The 14,676-nt window shown below is 43.7% G+C and overlaps 1 protein-coding gene across 6 annotated transcripts in view; it reads left to right on the forward strand.

The window, feature by feature from the left end:
* Window positions 1–14,676, forward strand: part of KCTD1 (potassium channel tetramerization domain containing 1) — a 206,251-nt gene that overhangs the window by 180,564 nt on the left and 11,011 nt on the right. For 5 of the 6 annotated variants that reach the window (XM_027960825.3, XM_027960826.2, XM_015103615.3 and 2 more), the window contains exon 3: window positions 2,315–2,459. The exons of the other annotated variant lie outside the window; for it this stretch is intronic. In XM_027960825.3, the coding sequence (XP_027816626.1) occupies window positions 2,315–2,459 (145 nt within the window). The remainder of the gene's footprint in view (window positions 1–2,314; window positions 2,460–14,676) is intronic. 6 annotated transcript variants of the gene reach the window in all.

The raw sequence follows: 14,676 nt of genomic DNA on the forward strand, positions 1-14,676 counted from the left end.
TTTTTGAGCATGCCATGACCCCTTTTGATTTTTCATCAACCCTGAGAAAAGGGGTAATTTTATAAAAGAATAGAGATGCAGAGAAGTTGATTCGCTCAGATTACAGCTCGTAAATGGCCAAGCCTCATTCCTCTGCTCTTTCAGCCACTCCTTTACTCATTCACTCCGTGAAGATTTATTTGATCACTTTCTGTGCTGGCTCACTTCCAAGCCTAGATTTTGAAAATGAGCTTTTAAAAATTAAAAGCCTGGGATTTATTTAAGAATAAAATATTTACTTTTCATCTCATTAGTAAAGTGACTTGTAATCATTGATATTAATTTATCTCAGGCCACAAAAATAATCAGGGTACACGTTTGGATTTCATTGTAAAACTCTTGCCAAACAAATCTAAGATAGACACGAAATCTCTAGACCTAAAGTGTTCATTCAGTAGTGGTAATTCTTTTCATTCCAGTCATTGTGGGGAGGCCCCTGTAAGATCAAACAGACTGTACCCAACTCCCCCAGGTGCTACTTAACTAGTTGGGCAAGTTACTCATCATTTTGAGCCTATTTCTTCATCTTTAAAAGGAGGATAATGGATTTGTTACATAAAGTGCTTAGATGAGGGCAAGGTGTATAGAAAGCAGTTAATAAATATAGCTCCCTTTTCTTCCACTGTCAACTGTAAATTTATCATTAACGGTGAAGAGTAAAATGTTTTAATAACAGGCACACAAGTCTCATTCTTTACCATCTGGCACCAAACTGTCCTGGAAACACTACAAATAAGTGACTAAGAGTGTTTCAGTTTTACTGCCTCTTCTTTACCTAGTCTACCATTTGATTGATGTGTTTATAAGAAATGAATGACAAGGTAGCATGCAAAGAATCCTTGGATGATTGTAATCTACACCCTGCATGATCACCCTCAATTCACGGAAAGTTGGATGAAAACAGTAGTTGAGAAAAATGTATTGGGTTTTAAGGATATGATCTGACTGACTAGTTGCTTTCTTCTTTGCACCTACTACCTTCAGGTAGGACAGGAGTTTTCTAATTATCCTTAAAAGATTGTTATTGAAGCACATTCACTCACAAGTCATTCTTTCCTGGGAAAGAGGGGAGCAGCGTTCCTATTTGTTGGTTTGTTTGCTGTATTTTAAGAGGGATGGAATTATCAATTTAGCATTATATCTGTCCCATTTCAAAAATAAGACTAGGAAATGAATGATTTCAAAATCATCATCAGAGCAATAAAATGGTGTTCCAAATTGGAGAGAGACTTGTTATGAGTTCCACAAAAATCTTTTCTTTAAAAATGGAACCATTTTCCTGCCTACACTTTTAATGAAAGTCAAATGTACCTCTTGGCAAAGGAAGAGATTTCAAGTGTGTAAATTCTATTTTCTGATACAGGATATTTATTTTTCGTTAGCCAGCCCTCTAGTTGTTCATAGTATAGATGTGACCACTTTCTATTAACTGAGTGTATGCTAAAGTGTATGGGTTCAGCCTGCCTTAAAGAGATGAATGATATTGGATACAAAATGCTTTAACTATAGCACCCTTTTCAAATGTTAACTGTAAACAGGAAACACATATTATGGATTCCTGTTTTTAAAAATTACCCATTGCCACTTATGTTCCAGAACTAGGTCATATTTTTTGGGTGGTCAAATGTTTATATTTTATAATGATTCCTGGCTGTTACAAATGATTTTTGCTGAGACCTAGGAAACTAGACTGCATATTGTTAATGAAAAACATATACTCTTAGATGAGTGATATTCTCAGTGATTCATTTTTATAATTAAATGTAGATGTTAGCATATAGACATTGCTTTACTTTTAGAAAATATGGGACTTATGGGTAGGGAAATCTCAGAAAACAGATTTCTTAAAAACAAAAATGCACTTTTTTTTTGTAGACTCTGTTTAAAAGATACTTGGGAGCAATCACACTTTTTTTTTTAATGGCAGAGAAGGTTGTTTTAAGTAACACAGAGGGAAAGACATGATCTTCCATTAAAGTGACAGCACTTAGCCATAATCACCATGTCAGGAACATCTTCTTTACAGGTAAAAGACACTGAATAATAGGATTTACTTGAGAAAGCCTGTGACTAGTTTGAATTGTCTGGTCTTGAGATATTTATCAAGCAGGGGCCAGTACTTCTCAGGGAACCATAACTACGTAGCGGGTGATTTTCCCTGACTGCCATCTTCAAAAGTGCTGCCTTTGACAGTGACACAAAACAGTAGCTTTCAGTCTTAGTGGCCGAACGATTGATTCTAATTGTCTTCACTGTTCCCTCTTTCCTATCACAGAATCGGAAGACTTTTTGATGGTACAGAGCCCATTGTTTTGGACAGTCTCAAACAGCACTATTTCATTGACAGAGATGGACAGATGTTCAGATATATCTTGAATTTTCTACGAACATCAAAACTCCTCATTCCTGATGATTTCAAGGTGAGGGATTCATATTAAATTAACAACAGCCTAAATATGTGCTTTTTTTTTTAATGTGCTCCCCAAAATATTTCTAGCTTTACATTTTTAACATACACCAACTTTAATGGCATCAGAGGTTTCTGATGGCTATACCATCTATGTGGAAGAAAGTATATGGTCATTGACGTTTACAGCCAAAAGAGGGTGGCTTTTATGTGAAGAATAGAATTACAGTCTATTTTAATACATTGAAAATGAATTGATTATATTCAAAGGTTATCTCTGATAAGTCTTAGGTAGAGAATAAAAGGAAACCTCTTTAGCTTAATAAAGACTTTTTCTCCCAGAAATTTAAAGCAAGCATTATGCTTACCAGTAAAATTTTAGAGTTGTCCCTTTCAAAATTACTAACAAGTGTTAGACTTAGTCCTACAAGGTGCTGGAAACTCTAAGCAGTGAAATTAGACAACAAAAAGAAATAGAGTTAATATTAGAAGGGAATATATAAAAATGTTATCTTTGCAGCTCCTTAATACTTCTCTGAATAGAAGATTCTAAAGAATCAACTAAATATCATTAAAACGAATAAAGAACTCATTAAAGCATCCATATTCAAGGTCCCAATATACTGCAGTTAATAGCTTACTACCAAAGCCAATCATAAAATGTAATGGAAAAATATACCACTTACAGTAGCAACAAAAATTATAACACCCAGGAATAAACTTAAGAAATATGCAAAGTCTGATTAAGAAAACTATAAATCGCTACATGCAAGTTTAAAACAAGAATAAATGAAGGGACATTCGTGTTCTTGGATGAGAAGCCTCAATATTGCTGAGATGTCAGCTATGCTCAGACTATCTTATACATTCAGTGCAAACCCACTTAAGTCATAGATTTTTTTCAATGAAATTTGACCCATTTATAAAATTTGTATAGGAGCAAAAAAAAGGCTTAAGAATAGCTTAAAAAGTGATATTGTACAGCAGAAACCAACACAACATTTTAAAGCAGTTATGCTCCAATTTTAAAAAAAGAATAGCTAAAAAATATTTGGTGGTAATAGAAATGGTGGACAACGGTGGATGTTTCATATCAGACATCACAACATACTACAGTGATACAGTGATAAGAAAGTGTGATCCTAATAGATGCTAAAATACGCATGTAGATCAATGGAAAAAAACAGGATTGGGAGAGAGATGTGTGTGTATATTGGAATTTGATATATCATCAATGTGGTATTTCTAATTGGTGGGAAATGATAAGAATAGTCAGTAATTGGCACTGAGACAGCTGAAACCAAGACCTTTGGAAAAAATGTAAAGCCAGAGCCCTGTCTGTATCATAAGTTAGTAGAAATTCCAGGGATAAACATAAAACGTAAAGCTATAGAAGTATTAGAAGAAAATAAAAAGAAATTCCACAAAAGTATAATTGTTAGGCAGAGAAGACCTACTTGAGCAAAACTTAACTACCCAGAAGGCATCCTTAAAAAAAGAAAAAAACTTGCTGATTTAAAGACACTATATACAAATAAAACACAAGTGTCAGATGAGGAGAAATATTTACAGTGAAAAATTAATATCCATCATAAAAGAGCTCCTAAACATCTACAATATTCTGGCCACCTGATGTGAAGAACTGACTCTATGGAAAAGACCCTGTTGCTAGGAAAGATTGAAGGCAGGAGAAGGGGACGACAGAGGATGGGATGGTTGGATGGCATCACTGACTCAAAAGACATGAGTTTGAGCCAACTCTAGGAGTTGATGATGGACAGGGAGGCCTAGAGTCCATGGGGTCGCAGAGAGTCAGACACGACTGAGCAAGTGAACTGAACTGAAACATCTACAAGAAACATGGAAACAACCCAATGGAAAACATTTAAAAATATATACAAGTTTCTCAAAAGAATAGAAATTGCCACTAAATGTTTGAAAATATATTCAATCTCTTTAGTATCAAAGAAGCAGTACTTAAATATATATCAGATTGGCCAGTCTGGCAAAACTTTATATCAGGTTGGCAAAAATTTAAAACATTGGTAATACATAGTATTGAGGAACAGTGTGGTTGGGAGTGAAAACTATTAAATGTTTTTGGAAGACCATTTAGTGGTAGTGCTGTGTGCTTATTCACTCAGTCGTATCCGACTCATTGCAACCCCATGGACTAAAGCCTGCCAAGCTCCTCTGTTTATGGTGATTCTCCAGGCAAGAGTACTGGAGTGGGTTGCCATGCCCTCCTCCAGGGGAATGTTCCCAATGCAAGGGTCAAACTCAAGTCTGTCTCATTGCAGGTGGATTCTTGCAATCCAGGGAAGCCTAAGATATCGTATTGAGGAACAGTGTGGTTTGGAGTGAAAACTATTAAATACTTTTAGAGGACAATTTAGTGGTAGTTTCAAAATTTTTAAATTATAGCAATTTCATGTCTATTCATTTCTAGAAGTAACATATAAATATTCAGATATATGTACTTGGAATGTTTAACAATTCCATGTCTTTTCATTTATTTCTAGAAATAACATAAATATTCAAAGATACATGTACATAGAACATTTACTATAGTTATATTTGTTATAGAAAAACTGGACACAATTAAAAATGCTTAACAATGGCAGATGGTTACAAAATATTATAGAATATTCATACTATGGATTAGTTGATGTATGGGGAAAAAAGCAAGATTTTATTCAATGAAAATATTAAGTTGTAGAATATGTATAGTATGTTTCTATTCATGTAAAAATTATGCATGCTGCTGCTGGTGCTAAATCACTTCAGTTGTGTCCGATTCTGTGTGACCCCATAGACAGCAGCCCACCAAGCTCCCCCGTCCCTGGGAGTCTCCAGGCAAGAACACTGGAGTGGGTTGCCATTTCCTTCTCCAATGCATGAAAGTGAAAAGTGAAAGTGAAGTCGCTCAGTCGTGTCTGACTCTTAGCGACCCCATGGACTGCAGCCTACCAGGCTCCTCCATCCAAGGGATTTTCCAGGCAAGAGTACTGGAGTGGGTTGCCAAAATTATGCATATATGTGTATAAATAGATAGAAAATGATATAGAAATGCCAAGTCATGTCCAACTCTGTGCAGTCCCAAGGACTGTATCCCTCCAGGCTCCTCTGTCCATGGGATTCTTCAGGCAAGAATACTGGAGTGGGTTGCCATTTCCTCCTCAGGGGATCTTTCTGATCCAGGGATCAAACCCGGATCTCTTTCATCTCCTGTACTGGTAGGTGGGTTCTTTACCACTGCACCAAGAGAAGAATAGATCTTAAAATTAACAGGGATCTGAAGGGCCTCTCATCCACCCTCTCCTTCAGGACTTTGAACAGTGGGGACTGTGCCAGGCATGATTAGCCACATGGAAAAGAGTATAGAAGAGTCATGTCATGTACACATGTCGCTTCCATGAGAACAATATACACTTGGCAGAAAACTAAGAGTAATAACTGCAGTGAGCGTGTGGAGCTCCCTGCAGCCCTGGAATGAGTTGGAGGAATTCTCCTGGCCCTGCTGCTCCCCAGTCAGTGGCAGTTCCTGGGAACCTTCCAGATCCAGCCTCTCTTGGTGTTGAGCCCAGTTCCAGCGTTTACAGATGTGGGAAGTTGGTTTGTGCAACGTGGCTCCTAAGTGAAAGTTGGCAGCTTTATCAGTGATGGTCTTTTCCAACTCGGAAAGGAAACTGTCTTGCGGGTCTGTAATATGGCGCCTTGCTAGGCGGTTTTCAAGGGTGCTCTTCACTGTATGCATGCTTCTCTCCACGTGCCCTTTCCTGCCAGCCCGCGAGTCTTCTTTTTTCTTGGTGGGGCCCGGGGGATAGTTGGCCATGAGTCATGCAGGATCTTACCTCCCCAACCAGAAATTGAACCCACAGCCCCTGCATTGGAATGTGAAGTCTTAACCACTGGACCACCAGGGAGGTCTCCAGAGGGCAAGTCTTCTGTCTCCAGCCCTCAGCCTAGAGCTGGGGACACACCTGCTCAGCCAAGCAGAGCCAGCCAGTAGATGGTAGACAGCAGGCCTCATGTTTCCGGGCCCACCGGCTGCAGAGTTGAGCATCTCCACCCGCTTCCCACACCAGCTGCCATGGAAGAAGGTGAAAGAAAGAGGAAGAAAGTGAGGGCTGCTGCTAGAAAGCAGGCAGAGGCCCCCTGTGGAGATACACAGACGTAAAGGGAGGAGTGGGGGAGGGGAGAGGTGGCTGCACGAGGGCGGGGGGCTTTGGGGGGGACCCCAGCCTCCCTGCAGACCCAGAGCCCCAGGTGGCAGGCATTAGGTCTGGTAGAGCAAGTCGGGCCAGTAGAGAAAGGACGCCAAGTGTGATACCCGGGCAGCCACCGGACCAAAGGTGCTTACCCTCTGATGTTTTCCTAGAAGGAAGGCACTGGGACTTGGGAAGGGGGTAGAGGAGAAATGTCACCTTTATTTCTCTTTTTCAGAACCTTTACCTAGATCGTTCATGGCCTCTTTAACCTGAGCTGCCCACCCAGGAGCTGGCCAGGCCCGCCTCCTCATCCCCACTACCAAACCAGCTCCTCTTCCTTTGTGTCCTATCTCAGGAAAATGCCAGAATCTGCCTTTCTGCTCCAGTCCCGCCCCTCCCACATCCATCCATCCGTCAGCCCATAGAACGCTCCAGATACTTCTGGAATCAATCCACACCTCTTATCCCCGCTCCCTGGTCCAAGGTCCGGCAGCTCAGATGACTCATCACTGGTCTCCTCTCTTCCACCCTTACTCCTTCTCCTCCACTCTCCATGTTGAAACCAGGAGACACTTCTTTTCATTAAACTTTCTGGGATCATTGTAGATCCTCATGAAGTTGTCAGAAACAGTAGAGGAATCCCAGTTCCCCCTGGTGTAACTTCTTGCTGAATCTTACCGCAGCCTCGCAGCGGGATGTCAACCCTGATGCGGTCAAGGTCAAAACACTTCCATCATGGCCAGGTCCCCTCCTGTTGCCCTTCTAATGGCCATGCCTTTGTCCCTGTTCCCTCCCTATATCTCCCACCCCACCTCTCACCTAGGGACACTTATAAAAAACAAACTGCATTGTGACTTGCTCCTGCTTCAGACTCACTCTGCAGGGGCTTCCCATTCATTGTTCATGGAGCAAAGCAGCGCAGCCCTGTCAGAGACCCCCCGAGACCCCTGCCCATTTGGCTCTTACACCTGTGCCCCACCATCTTCTTGTCCCCCTTCAGAGCAGACTACTCCATCTGTCTGATGCTCTTTCCCTGACCTTGATTTATCACTTCTGGTTGTTTAGTCCCTAAGTCTTGTCCGACTTTTTTGCGACTCCATGGACAGCAGCCCGCTAGGCTCCTCTGTCCATGAGATTTCCCAGGCAAGAATACTGGAGTGGGTTGACATTTCCTTCTCCAGGGGATTTTCCCGATCCAGGGATCAAACCCACATCTCTTGCTTGGCAGGTGGACTCTTTATCACTGAACCACCTAGGAAGCCCTATTTATCACTTGCTGCTGCTGCTGCTGAGTCACTTCAGTCGTGTCCAACTCTGTGCGACCCCATAGATGGCAGCCCACCAGGCTCCTCCGTCCCTGGGATTCTCCAGGCAAGAACACTGGAGTGGGTTGCCATTTCCTTCTGCAATGCATGAAAGTGAAGTCTCTCAGTCGTGTCCGACTCTTAGCGACCCTGTGGACTGCAGCCTACCAGGCTTCTCTGTCCATGGGATTTTCCAGGCAAGAGGACTGGAGTGGGGTGCCATCGCCTTCTCCGAGCCCCTACTCATCCGCAACTAGTGAATCTAGTGCAGGGATCATCATATTCATCACTAAGCCATCCTGTGCCTAGTCTAGCTTAGATTTGCCTGTATCCCCGATTTTCCATGGTCACACACAGTGTATTTGTAATTATTTTTCTCTCTTGTTTATCACTATGTACCCAGCTATATGGGCTTCCCAGGTGGTGGTGCTGCTGCTGCTAAGTCGCTTCAGTCGTGTCCGACTCTGTGACCCCATAGACGGCAGCCCACCAGGCTCCCCCGTCCCTGGGATTCTCCAGGCGAGAACACTGGAGTGGGTTGCCATTGCCTTCTCCAGGTGGTGCTAGTGGTAGAGAACTTACCTGCCAATGCAGGAGACTTAAGAGATGTGAGTGCTCTGACAGTCACCTTGTGACCCTGAGGTGACAAGCATGAGGCCAGAACGTCAACACTGAAGATGACGAAACAGAAAGACAGCGTCCTGTCCCTGATAACATCACTGGGCAGATACCACTGCCAACAGCCAGGGACCTCTGACTTCTCAGTGAGAAAAACAAGTCTCCCTTAGTTTAAGGTGCCGTTGACTGGCTATTTCGACGCTTGTGGCTGATGTTTAATATCACAGTTGTGTGCACACGCGTGTGCTTAGTGACTTCAGTCGTGTTCGACTCTTTGTGACCCAATGGGCTGCAGCCTACCAGGCTCCTCTGTCCATGGGATTTCCCAGGCAAGCCAGTGTGCCTCAGGTTGGCTAGGCCCTCATGCCACAACTGCCGAGCCCAGTCACCTCACCCAGAGATCCTGTGTGCTGCAGCTAAGACCCAATACAGCCAAAAATAAAATAAATAAAAATATTTTAAAACCTTATAGGACTAAATGGAAAATATAAAGCCTGTACGTATGTAACATCATCCTAAGCTACTTGTGTGGCTAATATATTAATTTATAATTTCCATTATTAAAAGAGATACAGATGCCAGGGAACATAAAGCAATTTATGGTGAATCACAGTGAGAACCTGGTAATAGCCATGAGTTTCTAGTTGCATTCTGTTCCAAAAACAGAAGAGCTAGGCATTTTAAACACATTTAAATGTCGCAGGCATTATTTTTTCCTCCAAGAACATTCAAGTTAGACCTTCAGAAAGACTGCATGGGAGTTAAGCTGTGACCTATTCCAGACAGTTCCTTGAGGACTCAACCTGTCACCTCCCTGGTGAGGATGGGATGGGTGCTTCTTTGCACCGTGGTGCTCCCTTGGGATTCTAGAGCCCTGGAATACCTGTCGTTCATCAAGGCTAAGCACAGAACACACCCTTTAATTGCCTATGGATTCAACTGTAGCCCACGCTTGGGGGAAGACAAAAAGTACTTCAGATGAACCTCACGTGTCCCAGAGTTCTGAAATGTTTCCCGCGGAACCTCTGGGTGACAGGCTGTAAAATACAGGGAGTCGGGAACCTGGTGGAGCAGAAGGAGAACGGGAGCTGTACTGGCTGATGATGGGAGCGCGTGTACGGCAGATCGTGTGAATCACAAGCGTGGGCACACGCAGACGGCTCATCCTGCCCCTTCCTGAGCAGTACCATAGTGCTTTCTTCCTCGGCAGAGTTTATTTCCTGACCTTGGGAAAGGGACACAGCATCCATCTCTCTTCCTGGTTTTGCAGGGAACACATTCCTTGATTACCTGCCCCCCTACCACCTCCCCACCCCCCTACCCCCCACCCCACCCCATCTCCAGCTGTTTGATGCTGGCTTGAGCACATTCCTGTGATCTCGAAATCACAGCATCCTCAGCCCCTGAAAATCTCATTCTGCAAATGTGCTGTCTGAGCCAGATACCCATTTAACAATTTAGATAATTTCATACTTCAGAACACCGCTTAAGTGGCAGCTGCTTGTGCCTTGCTCCCACTGAAAGATGTTGGAATCTCTTCTCTAGATAAGTGATTGTACAACTCTCTGCTGGGTTTTATTGTGAAGACTGTCCGTCTTCCCTTCATTTCCCGCCCCCCACCTCCATTACACTGACTCATTCATCGTTGTTGTCTTTTCTGCTCACACCCATGCATGCCTAGGCGTGTGTGGGCACACACGTGCGTGTACACGCATGCGTGCATGTACATAAGCACACGTTTGTGATTCCCACTTCATCAGGAGTCCAGAGCTCTAGTTCCTTTTTTTAATGGAGAACCACAAAATTATCCCTCTCTAGGCTTCTATTTTGAACATCTTTGGTAAGTGTCCGCCATGTTGCTGACATCTCTTTTGGTATCTGATGAATGTCTAGCCTTCCTTAGATAAAGAAAAATTTGCCAGCTTAAGTAAAGAAAAATTTGCCAGCTTAAATCCCCAACTTACCTCTTCCTGGCTTAAGTTCAAAAGTCTATTAGTTATTTCTAATAGCTATTTAATATTGTAGAAAAAGCATATGTACATTGTAGACAATTTCAAAATATAGATAAGCAAAAAAAAAAGTTTTAACAGTATATCCCACTCAGAGATTGCTGATGTTATTGATAAAACCTGAGTGCATAGACTTCTGGGTCTTTTTCTATGCTTATTTCAGATAATATCTCTATCTTTCCATTTTAGTAAATTTTATTTCCTCTAATTATGCAACCGTATTCACATTTCCATGGTTGACCCCAAAAATGTCCTTTCTATTTGGTTTTCCTGAGTTGATATCTCATCCAAGACTTCACTGAATCTAGTTATGTCCGTACCTTTTTATTATCTCGTATAAAACCATTTTGGGGGCTTCCCTGGTGGCTCAGCAGTAAAGAATCCACCTCCCAAGCAGGAGACATGGATTCAATCCCTAGGTCAGGAAGATCCCCTGAGGAGGAAATGGCAACCCATTCCAGTATTCTTGCCTGGAGAATCCCATGGACAGAGGAGCCCGGTGGGCTACAGTCTACGGGTTGCAAAGAGTTGGACGCAACTACGCGATTGAGCATGCACGCACATAGTTGCGTTTTTATATGATGCTGACTTGCTAAAGAGACTGGCCAGTTGCCCTATGGGATGCCCACCATCTGAATTTGCCTGGTTGCCTGATTATGGGAGCTCATTACTCTAGCTTCTCATTTCTCGTAAACTGCTACGTGTATCTAAAGATTTGATAGGTTTAAGTGTACACTTTAGGCTTCCTTTTGGAAAGTTAGAGAGTTGAGAGTGGAGATAGTGGCAGGGAGAGAAGGGACTTCGCCACCGCCTGTGTTTCCTTTACTGGCCATCATTTAAATCATAGGCTGGGCATTCTTGCCCCAGGAAAACAAGAGTGGTCAGGAGGAGCCGGAAGCCAATGGCACTGAACAGGGAGGAAACCTCCTGGCAAGAAGTCCCAAGTAGCAAGGGAAATGCAGTAAGTGGACCAGTCCTTCCAGGCTTTGAGGAAAAGAAAGGCGTATGGGGGTGGGGACAGGAATAGGCAAGGCACAGAGGGGTTTTAGGGCAGTGAAACTGCCTTGTATGATATTATAATGGTGGATACATGTCATCAGACATTTGTTTAAACTAACACAATGGCAAACAGCAAGAGTGAACCCTAATGAGGACTTTGAGTGGGTATGTGGGTCAGTGTAGGTCCATAGATTGTGACACATGGTCCCCTCATGAGGGGACATCCCTCGATGTCGAAGTTGGGGGAGGCTGTTCATGTGTAGGGTTAAGGGGACATGTGGGAAATCTCTATACTTTGTGCTGTATTTTGCCCTGAACAAAACTGCTCTAAAAAATCAACATGGGGAGGAAGGGAGGGAGGGTTGCAGAGCCAGGGAAATTAAGAATTTTAGAAGTCCCAAACCTCCAACACTGAAAAAACTGTGGTGGCCCACGCTCTCAAAAAAAATTTTTTTAAGGAAAGTTTTATGGGGATCTGTTTTTTGTTTATGATAACTACTGCATGAATGCTCTTGATGAAATGTAATATAAAAAATACTTTCATCTCCCCTCATTTTCTTGGCACCTCCTCTCGGCAAGTGCCCTGATACATACATGCCCTGCCATCTTGGGAAGCAAGCCGAGGGATCCCATGGCCCAGGAGCAGGATCCCATGTCCCGAGCGTGGGTAGGAGGAGGGCTTCTAGATCTCTGTGGGGGGAGCTGGGTGCAATTCCCACCAAAAAGCCTTTGCAATGCCCACAGTGCCTAGCTTGGCAGCTTCACATAGACAAGTCTTAAAATGCATGAATGAGTGGCTGAGTTGCCTTTTGAGTGGAAGGACCCATAAAACTTCAGGTACCTTAGGAGTGAAATAAGCCTTTGAGCTTTTTTGTGGAACTGGAAGCTGCGTGTTGAGGCTGAGTAATGGCCCCCAAAGGCGTCTGCATTCTAATCCCCAGAACCTGTGAGTGTCACCTTACCTGCCATAAAGAGACCATGCAGATGTGATTAAGTTTAAGAGCCAGTGAGCTGGGGAGATTATCCATGATAATCCAGGCGGGCCCAGTGGAACCACAGGAGTTTTCAGAAGTCAAAGAGGAAGGCAGGAGGTCAGAGTCAGAGAAGATGTGAGGAAGGAAGTGGTGTGATGGCTGGACAGGAGCCAGGGGGACAGGGCTGCCTCTGGAAGCTGGAAAATATTTTCCCCTCGCCTCCGGAAGGAAAGTGGCCCTGCCAACACCCCGACTTTAGCCCCAGGAGACCCATTTCAGATTTGTGACCTCCAGAACTCTTAAGAGAATAAATCTGCTGTTTCCAACCAGCAAATTTGTGGTAATAATCTCTGACGGCAGCAGTAGGAAAGCAGTGCACTGCGTATATCACTTTCCTCCCCGTAGGAAAAATGTCTTCTGAATTCAAATATTTAATCAAGGAATAAACTTTTGAAACATGGTCCATATGCCTCTTAGAGTCTGCTCACATTTACTTTCCTGTTCTGTGTACGTCTCTCCGGGGGTCTCAGGGAAGCTCAGTGGAGTCACCTGTAAAATGAGATCTTGATCTTTCTGCTTCTCAAAACTATTGCAAATCTCAGAAAATTTTTTTAATTTAAAAAATGTGTGTTCTAGGACTTTAAAATTATTTCAGCATGAAAAGGTCTGTGAATAACCTCTCTTTTACTGAGAGATATGAGAGATACTGAGAGGCTGAGAGATATGGTTGATGCTGTCTTAATGAGAAAAGGTAACATCGGCCTGGGAGTGGAGAAGGTGATGGCATCTAGAACATTTTGGACTCACTTTGCCGAAAGCAGAGGCGATGCTTTGGATTCGCTTCCTTCATAAGAAGAACTGGGGCCAAACCTGCTGTGGTTCCGTAAACACCTCACCTGCCCATCTCCAGGAGGCTGAGTCGTCCAGAGTTTGCAAGAGTTGACAAAAGGAAGGCAGACATCATCAGATAGGAACTGAGACTTCAGGGAAAATGACTTCAAAAGAGCCTGAGAGACCAAAGAGATAACCACAAGGCCAGAAAGCCTAAAAGGAAACAGGATAATCTCTAAAAAATGTGAAATTGAGACAGTATAATTGTGTGATTGCTATTGAGGAAAGACAGGAGAGTGGCGGTGGAGGCGGGCTGTTTTGCAGGGAGTTCTCTGATGAGATGGGAGGCAGCGTTAGGAAGCAAAGAGAAGTGAAAGTCGCTCAGTTGTGTCCAACTCTTTGCAACCCCATGGACTGTAGCGTTCATGGAATTCTCCAGGCCAGAATACTGGAATGGGTAGCCTTTCCCTTCTCCAGGGGATCTTTCGAACCCAGGTCTCCTGCATTGCAGGCAGATTCTTTACCAGCTGAGCCACAAGGGAAACCCAGGAAGCAGAGGACTGATACAAAGGAGCCTGCCTAGAAAAAGATGGCAAGCGTGAGCTTAGCCATGCAGGAGATGGTGACAACAGAAGCGACCTTTTTGGTTCCAGGGCTGACGGAGGACCATACTGGGAGGCAAGCTGGCATGGGGAGCTGGTAGCTGCACCAAGTGCGTGTGCTCAGCCCTTCTCCAGCCTTCGCTCCCCCAGCGCGAAAGGTGGCTCCGCCCTGCAGATCAGCGGAAAAGGAGGAAATGGGGCCGAGGTAGTCAAGAGAGACTAAAAGAACAGCAGGCGGCTTGAGGTGGTTCAAGGCTAGGTCCATGAGATGACGTCCCGTCTGCCGGTTGACCTTCAGAGGAACCCTTTTAATCCTTCACTTGAATGACCCCTAGCAGGATCCTTGAGACATCACTGAGCAGGGCCAGAACCCTGATAAGGGCCAGTGTTTCCCTAATTTTCCCAGAGCAGATAATGGTAACTGAGCAATGGCACCCCACTCCAGTACTCGTGCCTGGAAAATCTCATGGACAGAGAAGCCTGGTAAGCTGCAGTCCATGGGGTCACTACAAGTCGGACACAACTGAGTGACTTCACTTTCTCTTTTCACTTTCATGCATTGGAGCAGGAAATTGCAACCCACTCCAGCATTCTTGCCTGGAGAATCCCAGGGACGAGGAAGCCTAGTGGGCTGCCGTCTATGGGGTCGCGCAGAATTGGACACGACTGAAGCAACTCAGCA

The sequence above is a fragment of the Ovis aries genome, chromosome 23, assembly GCF_016772045.2.
Source record: "Ovis aries strain OAR_USU_Benz2616 breed Rambouillet chromosome 23, ARS-UI_Ramb_v3.0, whole genome shotgun sequence".
Lineage (NCBI taxonomy): Eukaryota > Metazoa > Chordata > Mammalia > Artiodactyla > Bovidae > Ovis > Ovis aries.